General features: G+C 38.9%; 1 protein-coding gene across 1 annotated transcript in view; it reads right to left on the bottom strand.

The window, feature by feature from the left end:
* galnt14 (UDP-N-acetyl-alpha-D-galactosamine:polypeptide N-acetylgalactosaminyltransferase 14 (GalNAc-T14)) overlaps nt 1-22354 on the bottom strand; it is a 139608-nt gene that overhangs the window by 104925 nt on the left and 12329 nt on the right. Inside the window, exon 2 of the mRNA XM_088002060.1 lies at nt 3596-3765. Coding sequence (XP_087858186.1) covers nt 3596-3765 — 170 coding nt within the window. The remainder of the gene's footprint in view (nt 1-3595; nt 3766-22354) is intronic.

The raw sequence follows: 22354 nt of genomic DNA, 5'->3' as shown, positions 1-22354 counted from the left end.
CCAGATGTTTCATTTGGAAGATTGCCATCATACCACTAAATCAAAATGACACATTTTCAACTGTTCCTAAAAAGATGCAACCAACTCCAAGAACAGAATGACACTTCTCTCTGTAATCTGAATATTAACAGCCTGCAGGTTTCAGGAAGAACGTCACATCTTCAACTACACATCTTCCTTTACTCTTCAGGTGATCGTTTCCTCACTGGGAAAATAACAGACCTGCTGCAGCCGATTCTCCAAACCTGCTGTGCTTTCCTCTCCTAGCAATTTTCCTTAGACCAGTAATTGATGTTACTGTGGATCGGTGCTGGTTTATGATGCTAAGTGACTGTCAGCTATCAATCAAGAAGCCTTCAGTCACATTTATCACAGTAGGTTAACATAAGAGCACAAAAGGAACTCACTTAAAATGTTCTTTTTGTGTTACAATCAGAAGAAGAAAAAAAGCTGTCTTCTTAGATTTGGGCTTATATTCATGAGTAGCTAAATATTTTTAGCTCCATCACCACAAAAACACTAAATTTTTGTCTAGTTTCTAATGAAAATATTTTGGTACACTGAAATAGCAAAATATAGGAGCTTGTTTTAAGTAAACTCCTTAATATTATAAGTGGAAAAATCTGTCAGTGCAACAAGCACTTTTTTATCAATATTTAAGAATTATTGACTTAAAACAAGCTCTAATATCTGGATGAAAAGTTACTGATAGGTTAGTTTCATCTTATTAAAATAGTACTGATATTTATAAAAAACCAGAAAACAAAACACTTGCTAAGATGAATGCTTGAACTTAAATTTGACTAAAAATACAGTTTATTCACCAGAAACGTCAGAACTAACAAGAAGAAACAAAGATGGCAGCCGTGGTACAGATGGCTGGAGAAAGTTTCTGCTGTGGACAGATGCAGAGGAGAACTTGAACAGATGTGAAAGGTTCTAGCATTTTAAAAGCTAGGAAGATTCACGAGGCGTGTTCAGACTGAGAAGGAGAGTCTTGGGGGTGAAAAAAAGTCTTCTACTTTTAAATTACAAATTATACATCCTCAACTTTTCAGGCTTTCTAAATTTACATTGCTTCAATTTTTTTTTGCTCTTTCTAAAAGTTTCTGCACAACTACCTTGACATTAAGCCAAGTTCTTCCTCTCAGGAACCCAGCCAGCGTGTAGGAAGCGGTGCAGAGACTCTGCAATGAAAATGAAGGTGTTTCTGCAGCAGCTTCAGCCCAGAATCTGCAGTTTCTCGGTTTTTGGTCCCAGCAGAGCATGAGGTGCCACCGTTTCCCGTGCCAAGAGCCCCGGAGACCCCAGCTACACGGTAACCGAGTTAACAGATAATCACATAACAGAACCCTCCTTCACCACCACGCACACAACCACACACACACACACACACACCCCCGCACACACACACACACACACACACACACACACACGCACACGCACACACACACACACTTCAGCCTAGTCCTATATGAGATAAATGAGCACCATCAGCCCCCTACCTCCCTGCTAACAGATGAGTGTCTGTGTACATCCCTGGTTTTTCCCTCCTACACATCATTCTCACTTTTATAACACACACACACACACACACCCACACACACACGCGCGTACACAGAAAGTGCCTTATGCCAGCCCAACAGTGAATTTCCCTCCTCTCTTAGCACAACAGATGATGCAGGCGATCAACACAATGCTCGCTTACGCACATTAGCAATCCACATATGCACATGCAAAACCACTCACACTTGCACACGCATTCACACAGAGTCAGAGGCAGCAGACAAGATATTACAGGAGAGGAGAGCCAATCATCTGGGGATGCAAACAGCAGATGCACATCGTGATGAAGGTGCCAGTTACACTCAGAGGATTTGGGCTCCTATAGGAGACGGATCCTGGAGCCAGCTGTGCTCCTCACCAGAAACCACTCACAACTACTGACAGCTTATCACCACTCAGAGTGTTTCGGTTCTGAGTCGTCATTTAGCCAACAAAATGTTTAGGGAAACATGTTTCACTCAGTTTAGTTTTTTAAAAATTTATAAAAAACCTGATAAACAATGTAAATCATGTGAAGTGCAAAATCATAAGTCAGTAATTTGGGGCCTTATACTAACCCCAGAGGGACTCCATGTAAAAAACCACAATGTTCTGGATGTAGAGAGATTTGGGCTGAATGAGGATTTTGACAAGGTTTGTGTAAAATATCAAACAAATACAATCAATCAGTGGTGAGAAGACAAAACCACTTCAAGTTCAAATTCAAACTCATGTTAGCTTGAAGTTATTTCTACTGAAATATCCAGGAAGTAGCAAAACTAATAGCATATTCCCTTCAGCAAAGGTTGTAAAAAGCCTGACAGAACCAAATAATTTAATAAAATCATATTTACCAGGGGAGTCCACAGTTTTTTAGTTCCTCCTCTGTGGAGGAGGAACTAAAAAACTTTAGCTAAACATGCTAAAGACCTGAGCAATGTTTTAAAAGTTAAAGGTAACTTAAAAACGCAGTTAGCTAAGCAAATGCAGACAATTCCCAAAAAGATTGACACTAATATTGTAAGTTTTGTTTTTAAGAAATTATTTTGCTTGTAGTTTGCAAACTGCATTTTTTTATTTTCTCTGAAGAAATAAAGGTGAATAAAAGTTTTGAACTTTATTGTTAGAAATAAAATTGTTGTTCTTCATTTTTAAATTTTAAACAAAACACGTAATTTTATTTTGAAGAGTCATGTCACACTGTGGCTTTAAGTTGATTTTGATTAGCAGGAATAAAGGCCAGATTGGCTCTTAAGTTACACCAGATAAACAAACAAAAAGATTAACATCTAATACAACAACAGCAGAAAATCCAAGAGTGCTTGTTTTTAAAGGTGCACTAGATTCAGAAGGTTTGTATAAAAGCTGTGAATCCTGAGTGGTGTCAGCGCAGACACACTGGACCCCTGCACACTTTCCACAAGTGCCTGGAAGTATTTTATCTCTCCGAATAAGACGAGGCGGATGCTGTCAAAGCGACAAGCTCCTTATCTTCCCGCTGAGCGTCTTTCAAACAGACGAGAACGACGAGCCGCTAAGAGGATTTCTGTTTTGGTTGAAATTAATTTCTAAGCGCACAGATGGATTGTAATTCGCTGTTTTCTGTGTTTGTTTCTGTAATCAAGTTTTGTTTTGGTGGAGAATAATTAGAACTTGAGTTGTGTTTGAATGTGTGTGTGTGTGTGTGTGTGTGTGTGTGTGTGTGTGTGTGTGTGTGTGTGTGTGTGTGTGTGTGTGTGTGTGTGTGTGTGTGTGTGTGTGTGTGTACCTGTGATGCAGAAAGCGGTGTTTGTTTATGCCTGCAGGCTGCTGGAGTTCAGCCCCTCTGTGTACTGATAAGCTCTCATCTTATGCACTGCAGTCCTGACAGATTCATACATCAAACTGTGCAGTTTGGTGGTAATAAAAATATCTGTTCTGAGGTCACCTTATCAGAAAACGGTTCAGGAAATCTGCTTCAGCACACACTCCATCTGAGGTTTTACATCTTGACTTTTTCTGCTTATCCTGTATGAGGGGGGTGCTGTTGATAAAGCGGAGGGTCGTGTACCTGAAGTGGCGCGTGTCTCTCAGCGCTCGGTCGCTGGGGATGCGTTCGCTCTCTCTCTGGTTGAAGGCGTACAACGTGTACGGATCGTCGCCGGGCTTCCAGCGCCGAGCGTTCAGGTAACTCCGCTCATCGAAGCCCTCCAACATGTCCTCCCACTCCGCATCGGAAATCTGGAAAACAGGCAGCAGGTCAGAGGAAGAACTGAAATCAGTTAAACCAACAAACTGGTTTAATGATTACTGAGGATCTGCAGCAGAAAGAAAACCACAGTTTGTTTAGATATTTACATCTAGAGTCATTCATGAAGTAGATTCTCAGCCAAAAATTAGAAACACTTTTTCCCAAAAGTTGCAGGATTTTATGTTTGCATATCTAAACATTTATAACAGAGGCCCAGTGGTCACCATGAGAGAGTCTTCAGTCTTTAACTGGATTCCAGGAACCAGGTTTAACTTCAGCCTCGCTGCAGTAAAATTAACTTTTTCGTCCTTTGGATGCTTATTCAGCAGAATATAAAACAATCAGATTGTTTTATTGTGTCAGTTTGTTTTCTTATTTCTTAATCGTATTTGCACATATTTTATAAGTTAATGTGCAGCTTATGGATTAAGCTATTATTGATTTCAGATTTTGTAAATCACTTTGGACATCAAAAGTTGTCCTAGAAGACGGAGTTAAACTTTAACTTGGGTTTATCTTAAATTACAAATCTCTTATTTATAATTCAAAGAGAAAAGCAAACAGCCATAACACATTTATGCAAAACAGTTTAAACAAAATAGTAAAATCCACATGAAAGCCACATTGTTGCAGTACATAGAGTATTTTATCTTTACCACCCATAGATTCAATTAATTAACACTGAACTCACCCTGTGTAACACTGCATAATTAAACTAGAAAGCAAAACAATATTTGTGCAATTTAAAAGGACTTGGAGCAGCGAAAGGAAAAGTGTTGTTTGGTTGAAATGTGAAGTATTAAGTCTGGCTGCAGAGTGACATTTTCTTTGCATCGCTCATCATCACAGTGGATGGAAAATGTGAGATTTAGTCATAAATGTCACATTCTGAGAGTCAGATAGTGTCTACAGTATTGGTCCATCTGCTGTTGTTCACATTTAAAAGCTTGTGAAGCTTTTAGAGGTCATTTCACCAGAGGAAGATTCAGGCGCTCTTTACAGTTTAACAAGATGAATGCAGGACTTTAGGTTTCCATCCTCTTTCTCCTCTCTGTGTTTTAAGACTAACTGCTGCGCTTTGTGTTTGGGTTCTGCCTTCACAGAGGCTCTACACAGAATATTAAATCGTTGTTTTCCAATCACATCTCTTAAAGTTCAGGTGTGAATCTGGCACATTATCATTTAGGTAGAAAACAGAGTCAAAACGAGACTAAATGTTTGTTTAAATGAGTTTCAGATATTCTGCTGCAAATACTGAGAGACTTTAAAAACAATCAACTGAATAAGGAGTTTGGGTTCAAATTTCTACCAAGGAAACTTTAAAAGGACAAACAACCAGGATGTATGCATGGATGTAGAATAAGTTATTTTTTCTCTCACTGGGGGAAACAGCAGCAAGTCAAAGTGGAAGCATGCAGATGGACACAGAGGTAAAAATGTATATATATGTAGGTCAGAATAGGATAAGGTCAAATTTACAACCTTTTGTCAGTGAGGAGAATGCATCGATGTATGTAACTCATTTTTGGTTTTACAAGTAATTTAAGTTGTATGATTCCAGTTTGGAAGTTACATTTTTATTATTTATGAGCCTAAATAAGGATAATTTAGAATTAGATTGTTCTACAAACAACCCAGAGGTTGTAGAACAAATAACAAAATAACAATTTTGTTACAAATAAACTAATGATGAATCAGTAAAACGTCCCTGACATCAGTCCCTCAAATAAGATGAGAATTTAAAAGATTATGTTTTCTTTAAGTCTTCACTCAAAAACCAGGATGGTTTTTATTAAAATTTGCTTTAGAATCAAATGTATCGATTAACCAAAATGGAGAACCACACAATAATCAAACATGAAGCTTTTAAACACTAAAATAGCAGCTCTAAACCTCTGGTTAAAGCCAGTGATTTAAGCTAATTTCCCTGAGGTAAAAACATTTCCAAATAGTGCAAAGCGAATTGAGACAGCAGCCAATCCATCAAGTTTACTGACATGTCACCTTTTAAATTCCTTCTGAGATGAACTCCTAACTGCTCTGCAATCATAACTTCAAAAAGTAAAGCCTGTGAGCTTGAATTACTTGCAGAACAGTAATTTATTGCATTGTAATATCTTTTCCCCCCTCAGGTGACAGAATATCCTTGAACACAATGATATTATTTTCAGCAGAGCCACAAAACAAAACCGTAATTTTTCAAGGTGAGGTGTTGCGTGTGATCATTCTTAAGAGTTCAGATGAGACCGAGTTAGAGCCTGGAAGGCTTGAAATCATCCCGAAAACCTGCACACTGCTACACTTTGGAAAACAGACCTTGGTAATGAAAAACATATGCAGGCTGTCGTTAATAGGCTGGAGCCTGCTTTTAAAATGCTAATCAGGGAAGCTACACTCTAGTTTTAGCAACAGTAAAGCCACTGATTCTGCAGAAGAGCCAAGGAGTTTTTCTTCCTCATAGAAGAAAATGCAAAAGCGAAATAAATCGAGTTCATCTCCAAACAGCCGGCTGTGAAAACACAAGGTGGCATTAATTAGAAAGCAGAGCTTCAGCTGGATCTTCTCTGCTCTGACTGGAGTGTGTGTGGTTTCAAATATAATCTACCGGATGCTATAGGAGCAAGTTTGCATGCAGGAGAGGGTGTGTGTTGTTCAGCTGTGTGTTTGCCTGTCCTGATGAGGAGGAAGTGTGTGTTTCGGTGTGTTTTTGTGTAATGCATAAGAGAGAAAAGATGTTTCTTTGAGGGTGAGATGTATAAAAAATGTGTTCTCTCCTGCACTTTCCGGATCATAAACACAACACAGGAGCTTCGGCTAAATCCCCTGGAGGCCATATTTCTCCCCAACGATCACACACTCTGGCATATAAAGGAGATGAATGGACACACACACACACACACACACACACACACAGACACAGGGTCAAAGCTGCGATGGTGTGTGTAACAGAACAACATTTACGGTGAAACAGCTGTCTGGATGGAGGGATGCAGCAAACGACTTCTTTATTTTACTATAGTCCTGCTCCTGCTTTCCCTCCATCTTCTCATTATTCAGCCGTACGACTTGCTGATGCGACACATTGTCTAAATGGGGCCATTAGAGGGCTGAGAGTCGGAGGCCGTGTGTGTGAATGTGTTATTCCGTGTTGGCGCTTCTTCCCCTGGTGGCTGTAACAACAAAGCATGAAGAACGAGACGAAGAGGGGAGGACAGGAAGAGGAAGACATGGGACGAGACAGGGGCTAATGAGGAAGAGGAGCAGTGACAGAGGGTGACGAAGGAGCCACATGGTGGGGTGCAGCGCCTTCCAATCCTGGGCTTAAATCTCTGCTGATGTGTTTCGGCTTGTAGTTTCTTCCTTTCCATGCATGCATGAGTTTCCTCCATCTGGAGGGAGGAAACTCAAAGTCCCACCATGATTTGTGCAGAATGACAAGGAAAAGCCAGACTTTGAGGTCCAATGCAAGTGCAATGTGAGAAGCAAAACATACTTCATACCTCTGCTCATCTGAAGCAAAATGTCCACAGAAGAAATTAGTAAGCAAAAGACTAAAAACATGAAGAATGAAGAAAAAAATGATCCATTACTGATACCAACCACAATAAAAGTAGTTACAATTATCATCACAAAGGTCTGCTTGGACACAATCAAGCCGGTGATGAATGTTCCCAGTTTGGGACCAAGAGGCTGAAGGTCAGAGAGAGGTGAGGACATTGGGAAGGAAAATAGTTAAAGGGGAGGATCATCATCACAACGTTCAGCAACGGCGTCACGATTAAATGTCATTTATCAAATTAAAAAGGCTAAGATTGTATGGATTATGTATACACTGGAGTATTTGGGCCAATACATATCAAAGTAAAACGCATAAGACCAAAGAGGACTAAATTCAGAAATGTGTATTTTAACTTCACATATTTACAAGACAAACTTCCCTGATGTCAAAGCCATAAGTCTGAGGAAAACCATAAATGTTGAATGTTTAAACTACTGCAACAAAAACTGCCAGAAGTCCTCTGAGGTCTAAGTGGTACATTTAGAAGATATTTCCAAAGTGTAAATGGTTCCTGGATCAGAACACGTTGCAGCTTCTTCTCTCTCAGGTGTGTTTCTGAATCCCGTTCAAGACGCTCACAGTCTTTTTTATGCTAATTTCAGACTTTAGACTTATGCGAGAGAATATTTCAGTTCTAATATTGTAACTGTAACACTTTAATCATGGAAATTATTCATTTTCTTTGAGGCAATTTAAAAACTTATTCACTTGAGAAATACAAAATCTAAGTTTTTTCTTGAAAATGTGTGAAATTAATTTACTTTTCTAGTAGAAATTTTCTCCTCTGTTACCAGATTTTCCCCCAATCATCTATAATGGTCCTAATACTCATAATATGAGTGAATAAGAAACAAAATAAAGAAAAGCATAACAGAAAGGACAAAGAAGAGAACTTTAATGTTGTAAGGAAAGTCTGAGCATCATGAGAGAAACCACCTAACAGACAGACAGACTGACTGAAAGATGAAGATTAATGGGAAGCAGAAAGGATTAAATAAAAGGGAGAAACAAACAGAAAAGATAAGAAAACTGCAAAGAGAAAAACTGGATCATAGAAAACCTGTAAAGGAAGGAGAAAGATGAGAGGTAACAAGGAAACAAGTCATAAAAGGTATGATGGAGAATTAATTAAACTGAATCCACAAGAGGATTAGGTAACAGGAGGAAAGAAAATGAAAGAGAAGAGCAAAAACAGCTGAAAGAGACTGAAAATGTGGACAAAGAAAGAAACGGAGAAACAGTTCAAACAGAACAAAGCAAGGATGAGGAGGAAAGAAAAGATGGAAAAACAAGAAGAACGATTAAGCTTCTCCCTATTTAACACACACCTGCGGCCGCCCCGCCACTGCGTGATTTGTTTGTGTCTTGTCTCGCTAGGAGCTCAGGAGGAGCTGCGTTCAAGGTCCAATCCTATTTACAAGACACAGACACACACACAGCGTGTCTCCCTAATGCGCCGTGGCATCCTCTCAATGCCTCTCACGGCCGCTAACATGAACACAGACATTCAATTAACAGACCTGAGGCACCGACCGCCGGACAAACGGCCTGGGCCCCTGCAAGTGTGTGTGTGTGTGTGTTTTACCACCAGGGGAACCTATTAATTCATCCAGACGAGACGGACTGATACATTTAGAATTATAATGAGAAAGTTGAATCCAGCACACCCACACACACAGCCAGGTGTCAGGGTCAATGCATTCGCTCTGACAGCTCACAGCGGAGAGAGACAGCGGGGAGGAAGACACCGAGAGGATGCAGAACACAGAGAAACTGGCGCATTAACACGGGAAGACACCGGATTCCTATCTACTACTCCCAAACATTTCAGTAAGGAGGAATCATGAGCTGTCAGGTTGCATTTCTGGGCGGGTGACATTCAGGAGCAAGTTTCTGACACGCAAAACACTCCAAAACATCCCCGTTTTCAGCAAACGCTGTGTTAAATCTTACTACATCCTGTTGCATTTGAATGAAACAGCTATGAATCAAAGCTGGATTTTTGAAAGGCACATTCTCTGATCTGCAGACTCATTGAAAACGTGTTTCTGACAAATTAATGCAGAAGTTGTGTGAAAACGCCACCTGAATTCATCAGATGAGGATTTATGGTGCTAAGACGGATTATTTACTCACTGTACAAATATTTGAGTTACTGCATTAGCAAGGGGGGAGGAAACATAAATACGGGATCAGTAAACATCATGGATTTCAAAAATCCACAAACTGTTCTGCAGATAGGACGAGGTAGTAAATCACTAAAAAGATGAAAAAACTGGCTTATTCAGTGGAAAACACCTGCTTGACATGTAAATGTTGAAAACAGACTTTTTATTGAACCCTGCTGAGAATAATAGCTGTCAGTCCGAGTCCCACATGCAGATTTCAGCCTATTTCAACAACCTTACACTATTAATAATGACACAAAACATCTTAAAATGTGGTGGTTTAACGTATCATCTGTAGAAATATCTGAACAGAGCAGGAAATGCAGCATAAAAAAGCAGCAACAGCTCGAAAATGATTGTCAGAAAAGTGAGCGTTGTTAAATCTGCCATGCTCTGAGGGTTTCATGGTTCCAATTTGAATGTTGTGTTTCAGTTTACTGGTTTTTAACCTCATACCCTGTTATGTGTGTGTTAATCTTACCTTGTTTCAGTTTTTATTTTATCGTTAAGTACAAGGCTTTCTGGATTAACTGCTTTTGAAGCGTTCATGATTTTTGTGCAGCATTTACTGACAGCAGGGAAAAGGAGACGGAGGCCAGAGAAAACCTGCAGCAAAGACCTGCAGGTCTGGAGCTGAACCTTCTCTACCATGTCACATCCGTCTGGTTTTTCTTTTAGACAGAAAGTGAGACTCACGTCTGGGACTCGGACCAAGGTCACTTGATCCTGGTCAGCCTGGTCCCAATCCTCACACCTCCACTCTGATGTCCTTCATAACTTCGTTCCTGCTGAGAGGTTTGAGCTCGTGTGATGTTTTGAATTAAAAGCTGAAAATATGGCAGCGCTCACCAAGCAAGCTGCGGCTGACATAAAAAAATCTGTTTTCAAATGTGACGCATTAAAATAATTTTTGCTTCACTCTGCTGTGCACATGTGAATCAAATTCTGCTCTGTATTCAGCAAGTCATAGCAAACCAAATTGAAACAGCTAAATTTCTCCTGCAATGACTTTGGAAAGCAGAAATACCAATATTGTCGATTTAAAATCCATTACTTGGTGCAGATGTGCTGTCATTTCAGTAAAACGGCGTTTTGGATGCTGCAGTTACAACACGGAGGCGCTGGTCGGTGATGTAACCCGTAACGTCAATTCTACGATTTTTCCAAGCTTGTACTTCACAGAGGGGAGTAGAGTCACTATTGGGACGGGTCAAAGACTCAACTGGGACTGAAGGGTTTGGAACAAAAGTTCTGTGAATGACCTTTAACCCTATGGGTCAAAGCAACCTGTTCACGTTATCTGTAGCTTTATAATTGATCAGATATATTTCTCCCACTCTGCACTGGGGAGATAATTCAAGAACAGACCAGAAATAACGTCATCTTCATTAGACTTGGGTGTGAGGTGATGCTTTAGCCTACAGTTTTAATTCAAACACAGGAATTACCAAGTATTGATACAAGTTTAACCTCATCGCTGCAACATTTCAGGCAGACAGATGGCATCCATGTGATGATGCATCATTTCAGTCATTAGAATTGAAACTTGTAGTCAAAGACCAGGAAAATCTCTTCCTTTCTCTTCTTCTTGTCTCTTTTCCAGGAGGAAATGTGGCTGCTCTCCCCTCTCATCTTACAGAACCACAAATGTGAGTTAAAACTATTATTCCAGCCTCTGGGAGCTGAAATGTAATTAACACGTCCAGGGGAAACGGGATAAAATAGAAACTTGAAACTTCTTTTGGGAATTCTGGACACAGGTCAGCAGGGTTTCAGCCACCATTATGAGTCTCTTGTTGCTGGAATTTAATAAAAAAAGGGGCAGAAGATACACTAAGTTAAATTTCATAGTCATTTCTGTTCTTAATGCTTAAGTCATTTTGTTGGGTATGTGGTTATAGATTTAGCCAGTTCAAAGTCTGACTATCCTTCAGAATTACGAGCTGCTTTCCGTTGTTCTCCTGTCGGCATCAGGCGTCTTATATTCCCAGTGAGGCTCTGCGTCACAGCTTGTCACAGCGATTCAAGTGCAAAAGGCAAAGAGCTGAAGAATTAAAGAGGAAGGGCGACCGATACTAATGAGAAAATGTTCCTTTGAAGACGTGTCTGTGCTTGCTTGTGTGTAAAAGGAGAAGAATTATAGCTTATTGTGCACAATGTGGAACAACCAAATGAAGCAGAGATCAGAAAAAAATCTATTTCTGTAAAATCCTGTTCCTGCATCACGTTAAAATCGGCGCCAGATGATGGATTACCTATTACATCCCAGACATAACTCCTGTGTGTCTGTGTCTTTATTATCTCCTGTTTGGCTGCACAGCATGAACACAAACACACACGTGTCATCCCCTCCATTATATTGTGATGAATCACCTTTGTAATGAGTGTAATAAGCATCAAAACAAGTCTTATTTCTATTAGTTTGCTTCTGTTGCTTAAAGGCAAATTAAAGTCAGAGATGGTGGTTATCAGGAGGAGGAGAAATTTCCTCCAACATGATCAGACCAAACAGAAACTCCCCTCTCACCGCTACGCCCTTCAGGGATGGTAACAACCTTTAACAGAAGCCAATATTTCATCACAGCAGGATAATTTACATCTATTGAACAAATCAATTCCATTGTAAAGAAAGAAAATGTTAAGATATAGGCATTTTTAAAATCGAAAGGCAGCTTCATAAAAACGAATATCTTGTTTTAAGAAAAGTTTCCATCCACTTGAAACCGCACAAATACTGAGCCTCGTTTTAACACTTAAAGACTTTGCATCAAAGGGATGTTTGAGTATTGCAGTTAAAGTCCATCTCACCCAGGCCAAAACAATCCTCTTCCACAGAACCAAGCTTACAGTAAACCAACTGCGTTTCCTGTGGTATATTATATAAAAACCAAAAACATTATCATCTACAATTAGTTCTTGGTTGTTAGAAAGATGCATCATAAACATTTCTTAATGCAGGATTTTTTTCTCCCGGTGAATAAATGTACTTAAATAAAATGTTGATTTTTCAGTGTGAAATCAAGCCACTGCCATGAGGCACGAATTCATTTCCAGATTTCTTCATTCGTTTACCAGGGTGGCAGTTAACTTGGCAGTTGCTGTAAATGCATGAGCAAGATGTTACTAAGCATTTAATTTCTGTGTAGTTTCTTGGATTTACTTTCCTATAACAATATTTTCAAACCATTTTGACCATAGGAAGGGACATCTTTAAGGGATCATTTGTGTAAAAATGGCAAACAAACTAAATCATGCTGAGATGCTAAATATATTTTGAGGCTTTAGCTGTGCAAAATACACAAGCAACAAGAAAAATGCTCTGCAGAAATGAGGCAAACACATGAATATGGATTTTAGCAGCGGATTAAGCATTATGTGGAAAAGCTGGAAGAGAAATCCTTAATTCAAAAACCGCACAGAGATAAGCATCCGGAAGACAGATTATACAGGCTAAAGAAACAAACAAAAGAAAACAGAGATGGGTGGGATTAGTCACACCGGGGTCAGACGCTGAACGAAACATCAGAGCTAGACGAACTCGCAGCACGACACGACTAATTTACCCTGTTTTCCTCCCTAAACCTGGTCTCTGAAGCTTGCCAATTAATTTTCATGTTGTTTTATGACAATCTTGTTATCCCAGAAACAGCAAACTGCTGTGTAAGATAACGTTAGATCTTTAGATCAGTGTCAGAGCGGCGCCATCGCTCTTTGTAGTTCAGCTCACTGAAGAGATGCAGCAGATTCACCAGAGATGGTGGATCTTTGCTTCATGTCGCATTTAATCAGGCGGGGCGAAGTAGAACAGGCAAAAAGTTTATTTTAGGGAAACTCTGTGACTTAAAAACTCTGTTGTTGTTGTTGTTGTGATTAATATGACTACAAAAAACATCACCGGACAAATTTATTGACAAGAATCCAATAAGACCTGAAAGGATTAAAAACAAAAACTCATCCTTTTTTAAAGATATTTAATCAAGATTAAATAGCAAAACAAATTCATGTGATGCTAAAACCAAAGTTAAGCTAAAAGAGAAGTCATGATAAACTAGCATAGCTTCAATTTGACCAAATTCTGTTTTTGTATTTTATGCTGAAATGTGATTTATGATAAACTTGTTAGAATTACTTCAGTTTTAGCAACATGCTAACATATTGCATAACCTCAATTTCAGTCATTCTGTGGCTTATTGCTGTACTGTTGTGGTTTTTACATTTTATTGACCCTTCCTGGCCACCATCCAGCATGTAAAAATAATTACCTCCTTCAGTTTTATGGGTTCTAAGTGAAAAATATGCTTGTTTTATATTTTATTTCTTTTATATCTTTTTTTTCAACCCTAAATCTTTGTGATCCAAGAAACTGAAAGAAGCAGTTTGTTCTTAATCAGGTTTCTTCTGGATTAAAGAAAAAGCTTGAAGAAATTTCCCTACAATGTTATTCTAAGTTTTACTCCAAATCTTTCTTCAGTGAAAACAATTGTTGCCAACTTTCAGACTTTATGTTAAGTGCAGATGTGGATCTGGTGGATCTGCACATCTGCATCATTTGCCCTTTTACATTCCTGCAAACCAGGCATGCAAACAGTCTCAGCTCTTTGGAACCACTAAGTCACATAAAATGTGGCCAGTTTGGAGTATTTAAGGGAAATGCCACACTTTTGGTGAGATGCACACATGCAAACGAATTCATATGAACAGGTCTGATGCATGGTGAAATATTTCATTCAAGTCATTCCAGTGAAAGTAATGTTTATCTAAATTTTGTCCAGGAAACTGAGGTTTACCTCTTCAGCTTAGTGTAGGAGTATTTGGGTGGTTTTGTTTGTTTTTGGCTTGTTTCCATTTTCCCTCAGCTCTGGGTTCAGCTAAGGGGGAAAAATGCAGCTTCCTCCTAAATTACAGCCTGTTTCTCGCCATGCTGGTTTTTTTTTCCTTTCAGAAACTGAGAGATTGCAGATATCTGTTGTTTGCTGGAACACCAGTAATTATTTACAGCTCTGTCTACAACAGAGGCGCTCGGTGCTTTCAGTCATTCCTTTATACTGTTCTAGGAGAATGCTTTACCACAAATTTACAAGTTAAATTATTGCTGGTTAGAGATCAAAAAATGAATCACTTGTTTGGCTTTGAAAGCTTTTTTGTTTTATATTTTGAAACCTCATCTGTAACTTTGCAATATAAACCCTGCACTCCAATAAAAAAATAACCAAACTGTTCTGGGTTTCTGTGATTTCAGACTCTTCGTCTCCTCATTACTGAATCATTGCATCATTTTATGTATTTTAGTTCTTGTTCTAACATTTGTGCAGCTGCAGGTAAATAAGACGAGGATTGGGTTGCTGTTTGGGAACAAGAAGGGACAGATGATGCATGAAAACAGATATTTTCTCCGTTTTTGTCATTGTTTTTAAGCCACTGATGTATTTATTTTAGCTATGCTATCAGTTAGGATGTGTACCGTTATTTTCTCCCATATTGTTGTGTATTGGGAGACGGTGCTCAAGTTGCTCTGGGAAACTTAAAGCGGAAAGTCACACTAATTTGATGGGATGACGGTGTTTCTGATCTAAAAACAGAAATCAAAGCCTTGGTTGCATCAGCAACATGAGATGCAGCATTTTGTTCCCCTTTTATGTTTCTCATCCTGCCATTTGTATCTATTCTTCCATTTAAACTCTTTTTTCCACCCACATTCATGTTTCTGCTCTTGATCTCTCCCATCTCTTCTTCTGCTCTGTTATTTTATGCAGCCAGACACCCTTCCTTATTTTCTTGCCCTCTCTCCTTTGTCTTCATTTATTTTTCACCTCTTGGTTCTTTCTGCTCTCCTCCCTGGGTGAAGTGGCTGCTGTTTGTTTGAAGTCAGGGCTTATTGAGCTCAGGTCTGGGGAGAGTACCCCAACATCAATACTACTACACAAAGACAGAGAATATACACAGTAAGACAAACACCACCTCATCCATTTTCTCTCTCATCTTCTTTCTTCAACGCTGTTTCACCCAGCAGAAACCAGGAGAGCACACTCACAAGCATCTCTGTCATCAATTTAAGGCTGAGTATAGATCGCTCCCTGAAGCAGCAGCTTGTTTGGTTTCTACATTATTTTCTGGTTCACCTCATACATGCACACACACACACACACACACACACACACACACACACACACACACACACACACACACATTCATCCAAATATCTGAGCACAAACCTTCAGCCTGAGTATCTGCATTTTGATTACAGAGGAACTTCTTTCTCACATCAGGTTGTCGGGTTCTGATCTGTAAAATGTTCACACGGTCCTTTTCAGACAGAATCAATCATTCTGATCATTAAAAACCTCGTTAATATTGTCCTTAGTTCTAAGTGAAATCTGTCTGTTCTCTTTTGCAGCTTTTAGTTTACAGTTTTAATCACAGATCAGGAGATGAGGGACAGCAAAGGAAAGATATAAATCATTCTGATTTTTAATTAATTATTGCTCTAATTAAACCAACCATTATGATTATTAAAAAGTCATAAAGATTGTAATACCTGACATTATCTTCTGGAAAAGAGCAAACACACCCAGGCATCCTTTACAATAACTTCATCTCTAAAGTCAAATTCACAGCAGTGGAATAAATCACTGGACGAAACGTTGATGAAAATGTGCAGATCAAGATTAAGATCTTTACATCTAAATGTAAAAGAGTTTTTTTCTGTTAGAAGCTGATAAACTGCATGAATGGAAAAAATATATCCAATACTGACGTTTTATATTAACTCTGCGGCTTTTAACGGCACCTACAAAATAAATTCAGACTTGAATATAGAAGTTGCTCATCAGAGAAAATGTGTAAATATGTAATAACAAAACTTCATCATGTTTTTAATGGTAGCATTTGAACTTTAGCATTTTTAGCTTTTCATCTATAATATAAACAAACCAAACATTGACTAAAAGTGACATAATCACCTACTTTTCTAATCTAGTAAAGAACAAACAACATAATCTTATGACTTAAAGTTGTGTGAGTTGGGATGTGGAAACCAAATGGCCCACAAGCTAAGCAGAAATGTAATTTTTCTTTATGAAAACTAAAGTTCTGCTGATATATTACTGGACCTACAGACATAAATATCACATCTTTAAAGGATTTCTTCTCTAAAAATGGGAGGTTTCTGCACCTCAACCATCAGTTTCAGCTTTCCTGAAACATCCTTAACGTTTTAATCACTTTTTTAGTAGCTTCTCGATGCAGGTGGACATTTTTTACTTTTTTAAACAGCCTGCTAGTTGCCTCTAAATGTGCCATCCTATGCTATAGCTTTAACCAGACACAAATGTGGCTACAATCCATCAAATCCACCAATTATTGGTACAGAATGATTAGAAATACCAGACAGAGCAAACAAATCTTCATTCAAACTTTAGTTTCTTTTCTTAAGATCCATGACATTACCATAAAAACCTAAAGCAGCCTATTGCTAAAGTCAATCAGGTTCAGTAACAAGATAAAGAACAGAAATGAGATTTCAGGAACTAGATTCTTGCTTCAGGTTTTGTGCACTCTGCAGTCGACCTTTGACCTGGTTGTGTAGGCAGCAGAGCCGAGATGAGGTGGAGAGTCCCAACAGGGATCAACACAGGATCAAATTGCATATTCATGGTCCAGGAAAGTGCCAGACAGTAAAGCATCCACAGCAGCTCATAAGAGAAGCAGAGCAGGCGACATTCACAGAAATCTGTTTACAGGTTTTTCTGTATTTTCATTTTTTATTTACAGCATTTTTTTCTGCATCCAGGCAAGATTTTAAATCTCTGTTCAATCAAGTTCAGAACTGAGAGGAAAAACAACCAAGGCTGATTTTCTGTGTGTGTGCGTGTGTGTGTGTGTGTGTGTGTGTGTGTGTGTGTGTGTGTGTGTGTGTGTGTCTGCATGCATATTTATGAGATGACAGATGGGATGTGATTTAAAAGTTACCTTGTACAGTCGAATGTTTTACCCTTCACACATGTATATAAAAAGCCTATGCAGAAAAAACTGCTAAGGATTATTAAAAACTACTTGAATATATATATTCTATTAAACGCTATACATGTATACAATAATAGTTGATTTATCTTATCAAATGTGTAAAGATATTACTTTAAACACCACTGAATGTGCTTTAAACTTGAATTCAACATGTTTCCTGATAGATGTTGCATATTTTTGCACCAATCACATCCTTTTCTGCATGCTGCACATTTCTTCTTCAGCTCCATTCAGTCAATAGCAGAGAGGAATAAGCAGCAGCTCCTATTAATCAGCAGTTTGCACATGTGCAGGGTTGATCTTCTGGGTTTTTTGTCCCAGTGGAGTGTATGCACTGTGTGAGCGAAAACATACAACAAAACATCCTGTCATTTTTTTTCTCTGTGTGATTATTTCTCTTGTAAACACAGCCAAAACTCACAGCACATCCATTGTCTTTATTTTCTGAGTGAGGATTTGTGTCAGGAAACGCTGTGGGTATAAAATAAGCCTCTTAAAAATGTTTATTTTAAACTAAACGGAACATGTGTTGCTCCCAAAACTTTCAATTTTTATCTGCTTATGTTCAAAGATGCTGACACGCTTTGCACTCAACATAAAACAGATGATTAAATTTTGGCCTACAAGAATCATAAAAGGTATACAGAGCTGGCAACATTTCCTGCCACCCTGTGTAAGGATTACTAAAGCGCCTGAGAGTAAATTGATATTTTACTGCAGCAGCAGCATAGTCTGAGTGTTTGTTTTTAATAAAGCCACTACGATTATTAGCAAACCTTTTTTAGAAACCCTGACAGCACTAAGTCTTCTCCTTTAATATTCCACACGGTTGGAACGATTTTACAAAATGCTCCAGCAGGATTTTGCTTCTGTTGAACCATTTCTGTGGATTTGGCCACCAGGCTTCATCCCAACGACGACTGATTGTCAAGTTCTCCATATTTCTACTTCTAATGTCTAAAACTTTAAAGACTGTAAAATGCCACTGGCCTTGGAAGAGAAAACCAAACTATTTGTCGGCATAATTTTTTAAAAATGAGGGTTTTCTGTTGTTTGAGCAATAAAAATCCACATCAAACATCTCGACTAAAGCTTCATTCTAAATTGTCTGAAAGAAGGTTTGGGGGTAATATTGGTTCAGCCAATCGGCTCCTCTTCCTCCTTAATTTCCTCCATCTTCACTTAAAGCTTTGACCTGCAAGTTGTAAATCTTTTCTTTCGGAGAAAGCCGACAGAAATCCAAAACTGCTGTTAAAGACAAACACAAACATTCGTTCTTCCCTGTTAGCCTTGTGTCAGTAAATCTTATCGGTTTGCATGATTTGATTTCCACGTTTCAGCCGAGGTTGCGTTTACCAAACCAAAACCGATGTACACGTCTATAAATGTAGGAGGTTTTCTTTCTGCTCTGCCCGATAAAACTTCCCACATCTATAATTCAGGAGACATTCCTGCCCTGCCACGTCTCTCTAATCCACAAACATCCAGGCTGCAGTCTTCAGAAATGCTTATCGAATCATAGCTGTTCGAAATTCCTCACCTGCCTCTGGAAAACCTCCCTTCACTGTGTGGAAATGCTCAGAGTGGGTTTGTGTGAGATGAAGAGGGAGGTCAGCAAACACTGCAGAGCAGCTTGCAAGCAGGGCAATAATTCACCCTCAGCGAAAGGCATTAATAACAAACTTCACAGAAGAGGCAAAATACATTGTGTATTTGTGGTTTTTTTCTCTTCGCTTTTTCCTCTCACCCTTTTCTTTCACACAGAAACACAAATCCACTCCCTCTCTGCCTCACCTTTAATCCTCATCAAGGCTTTTGCAAAGAAATATGATGATAAATGGCACCCAAATTAAAAAAAAAAAAAACAATAGTCTTTGAGTTGAAGAGACAAGAATGAAGCTCATTAAAGGTTTTGACAGCAGGTGTGTGAAGGTTTCTGTAGGTGTGTGTAGCCGCGTTTATCTCTGTGTGGACAAATGGAAAAAGAAATGATTCCAGAGGAGAGTAGAGGAATTGCTGGACGTATCAGTCCTCCCTGAATCCTCCTGGTTATATTGCTTTCTTCACACTCTTGGCGAAGAGATTAACGGCTAATGGAGCGGATATATCTGCTATTAGCCCCAGCAAGCACAACAATAACAACTATGACAACACTGACAGCTTGGAACGTGCTCTGCTTCAGATGACGGCTACAACAACGGCGCTGCAAACATCAGAAATGTATCTGCTTCTTTTTCTTCTCAGCCTCGTGTCGGACTGGAAATAAAACCCTGAAGAGGGATTAGCATCAGTCACAAAGCAAAAAAAAAGAAACTTTGGAAACTCTAACAACTCCAATCCTTCAGCTAGGCTGTAATGTCAAATGGAATATTGTTTCTGCAATTTGGATTATTAATATGAGACTTTACAGGAAATCACATCAGAAAAGCCTCATTAAGATTTGAAATGCAAGCATAAATATCCAAATGACTGTCTTTATTTCTGCACATCTGCATTGGGGCATGATTAAGTTAATTGTTGCATTTATCAGAATAATCTTCAGCAGAGTGTTTGGTGAAAGCCTGGAGCTTTCAGTTCATCTTCACTAAAACAGTGTAAGAGGAAGTCAGGCGATTTTAATGGCCGGCTGATAAATCGGATCCTTTGCCAAATATCTGAAACTGGTCTTGATAGAATAGAGTTTGCTTATTTATTTTACAGGCAAATATTTGGGCAGCAACCTGCTCTGATAAAACACATGAAGCACGATCTCCTGTGGATCAACCAGCAGAGAGACGAGGAGGAGTCAGCAACCCAGGCCATCATTTCTACAGAGGAAATTATTTTTCATTTCTCATGTCTGCTTGTGTGGATCTCATAAAATGTCTGGTAAATTTAGAGAAATAAACATGTAACAGCTCAGGTGTCACATTGATGCCTTCATTTAGCCACATGTGGAGTAAGAAGGAACAATTTCTGACTGACATCAGATAAAGTTAAATTAAGACTTTGGTGTTTCTAACAGGACAGACAGAATGCTGAGAGAGTTTGAGCTGCATTTCTGTGTATAAATGGAGGTGGCTGATCATTATTTTAATGTTTCAGCCCATAATGAACAGTAGGGACAGAAAGTCAACACACTGTGTAGTAACATGCATAAGTTAGCACACAGAGTGTGGAGCAGCAGCAGAGCAGAAAACTCCTCACACACACTGCTGGTGTGTACGGATGTTTTACAGGCGCTCTCATGTCTGTTTCTCTGCACACATTATCTGTTAACTTAATGCTACGAAATGCAATTACACTTGAATGGAGCCGTTTCTGACCGTGGGCGTCAGAGTAGTTTGAATAAGTGGGCAGGATATGATCTGACATTTTAAAACAGTGTTTGTGCTCAGAGTTTTCCATGTTTGTCAGATGTCTGTGGATCCCGATCGATGTCATTTCCTCTGACAGTCTGCATGACACTGCTCATTATTTTAAATTTTCTTGATTTCTTTCTGGACATATAGTCAAATTTTTATATTCATAACCTCTCACTGAAAGAGAAAAATATTCATTCAGCATATCTAGCTGTTTTTTTGACTGTGACATGATACCTGAAATGTGTCCTTCACCAGAAAAAAGAATAAAGGAAGAAAATTGAGCCAATGCTTCAATAAACTGATGTCAACTCCACATCTCACCATTCTAGCCAAAAAATGATGAATTTTAAATATTTATACTGCCAATCTGCACTGAAATGTACCAACATCTCACCTAAACACATCTGATGCAACAAAACGGCGATTTGAACCAGAATGAACCTGAATCAAAGCTTTTCAGGTGGTTCAAGGTTTTTGATCAGAGGACGTGATACACAGAAAGGAGATTTCATGTCACATTAGTCTCCTCCTTAGTCCCAAACCTAAAGTTGTGAATGCAGACTTTAGTAATATTAATCAGAAAGCTGCAGGGGCAAAACCATTAACCTCCTTCACATGTTTTCTTTGTTCGTTTAAAAGGCTATTAGAAAGCAGGTCAATGTGAAGATTAGAAGATGATGTGATTATGACAGAATCATTTTGTTGATCCTGTAAATGTTCTTCACACTGAACTGAATCAACATCTGAATGGAAGAAGAAGAGCAAACGTGCTGCAGGAAATGAACAAACGCTGAATAAAACACTTTGTGACGTGAAAACCTGGGGAGCGTGTCATCATTTCTCTGAAAACACACTTTGCAAACGGACGTTGACTTTTTAAGATAAGAATGTTCTGGAAAATAAGAACATAGTCACAACAACAGTCCTTCAAGGTCCATCAACACAATCAGAACTTTGATTCTTCAAACTGAGGGAGTCAGAAATATTAGTAACGCCAAACTATCCATCCATCCCTTTTCTTTACACCCTTGTCTCTTAGTGGAATATGAAAAAATTAAGACATTACAAATATGCTTTTCATTTTGAGTCGGTTAAGCTGCACGTGAACTACCAGCTGACCTTTGACTGACATGAATCAAAGCTTTGCAGGTGTTAGAATAACTGGAAACAAACCAAGTCATAAACAACATCCTGCAGTGATGAGAGAAAAAGCGGTCGCTCTGCGGAAGATCATCTTAATTTGTGCAAACTGCTCACAAAGACAGGCCTGCATGGTCACCTCACTGCTTAGTGATTTCTGACATGCTTTAAACAATAACCTGCCAGAAAATGCTGTGATTGCATTGATGATGAAAGCTTGGCTTGAAGCAGCAGAAGCTGGCTGTGACCGGCGCTGAATGGAGAAATGACACGTGGAGCACAAATGACTGGCGACAGAGAAAACAGCTTGTTCTCTGTCTGCTCTGAACCAGTTCATTTGCTCCCT

Source organism: Poecilia mexicana, unplaced genomic scaffold (genome assembly GCF_051168715.1).
Source record: "Poecilia mexicana isolate PSO_F unplaced genomic scaffold, ASM5116871v1 scaffold_21, whole genome shotgun sequence".
NCBI classification, from domain to species: Eukaryota; Metazoa; Chordata; class Actinopteri; order Cyprinodontiformes; family Poeciliidae; genus Poecilia; species Poecilia mexicana.
Note: the sequence above shows the minus strand (reverse complement) of the source record. Positions and strands in the feature narration are given on the sequence as shown.